Here is a 1,087-nt window from a genome sequence, read left to right on the forward strand (position 1 = left end):
GGAGAAGGAGAGGGGACATTGGGATAACTGGGATAACGGCGGGATGTGAGGAGAGAGAGAAGGGATGGAAAAAGGATAGAGAAAGGATGGAGAAGGGGATGGAGAAGGGGATGGAGAAGGGATGGAGAAGAAGGGGATGGAGAAGAAGGGGATGGAGAAGAAGGGGATGGAGAAGGGATGGAGAAGGGGATGGAGAAGGGATAGAGAGGGAGAGGGGACATTGGGATAACCGGGATAAGAGGGAGTGTGAGGAGAGAGAGAAGGGATGGAGAGAAGGGATGGAAAAAGGGTAAAGAAGGGATGGAGAAGGGGATGGAGAAGGAGAGAGAAAACACCTGGATAACCGGGATAATGGCGGGGTGGGAGGAGAGAGAGAACGGATGGAGAGAAGGGATGGAAAAGGGATGGAGAAGGAGATGGAGAAGGGATGGAGAAGAAGCAGATCCCTCCCCTGTCCAACCCCCTCCCCTGTCACCCCAAGGCCCCGCATCCGAATCTCCTCCCTCCCTCCCTCTCCCCTCCCCTCCTGCCCATCCCGCCTCCATCCCAGCCCTTTTCCCGCATTCCCACGGCTCGGATCCCGGTATTCCCGGAATTCCAGGCACCTGTGGACGCAGCTGATGGCCTCCAGGTATGCCATGGCCTTGCCCACCTGCAGGGCGTAGAGCACCAGGGTGGGCACGGGCGGGCGCGGCCGACGCTGCTCCAGGAACTGCCCCAGCTGGAAAACAGGGAACATTCCCGGCGGGATCAGCGCCCAGGGGATGGGCACCGGGGGAGAGCCCGGAAAAACGGGAGATCCCACAACATTGGGGAATGTCCTGGGGAATTCCTGCGGATCTGTGTGCAGCTCACAGGGATGGGGATGGGGGATCAGTCTGGGAAGGGGATTGGGGATCACCCTGGGATTGGGATTGGGGATCAATCTGGAATTGGAATTGCGGATCACTCTGGAATTGGGATTAGGGATCAATCTGGAATTGGGAATCAATGTGGAATTGGGATTGGGAATCACCCTGGGATAGGGATTGGGGATCACTCTGGGATGGGGATTGGGGATCACTCTGGAATTGGGATTGGGAATCAC

General features: G+C 57.5%; 1 protein-coding gene across 1 annotated transcript in view; it reads right to left on the reverse strand.

The window, feature by feature from the left end:
* The window catches only part of LOC113980757 (protein-tyrosine kinase 2-beta-like), a gene marked incomplete at its 3' end in the record, with an annotated part of 2,036 nt that extends 1,297 nt beyond the window's left edge, over window positions 1-739 (reverse strand). The window contains exon 1 of the mRNA XM_027707975.1: window positions 606-739. Within this exon, the coding sequence (XP_027563776.1) occupies window positions 606-739 (134 nt within the window). The remainder of the gene's footprint in view (window positions 1-605) is intronic.
* Window positions 740-1,087: the final 348 nt, after the last annotated feature.

This window comes from Neopelma chrysocephalum, unplaced genomic scaffold (assembly GCF_003984885.1).
Source record: "Neopelma chrysocephalum unplaced genomic scaffold, ASM398488v2 Primary Assembly neopelma1_95135, whole genome shotgun sequence".
NCBI classification, from domain to species: Eukaryota; Metazoa; Chordata; class Aves; order Passeriformes; family Pipridae; genus Neopelma; species Neopelma chrysocephalum.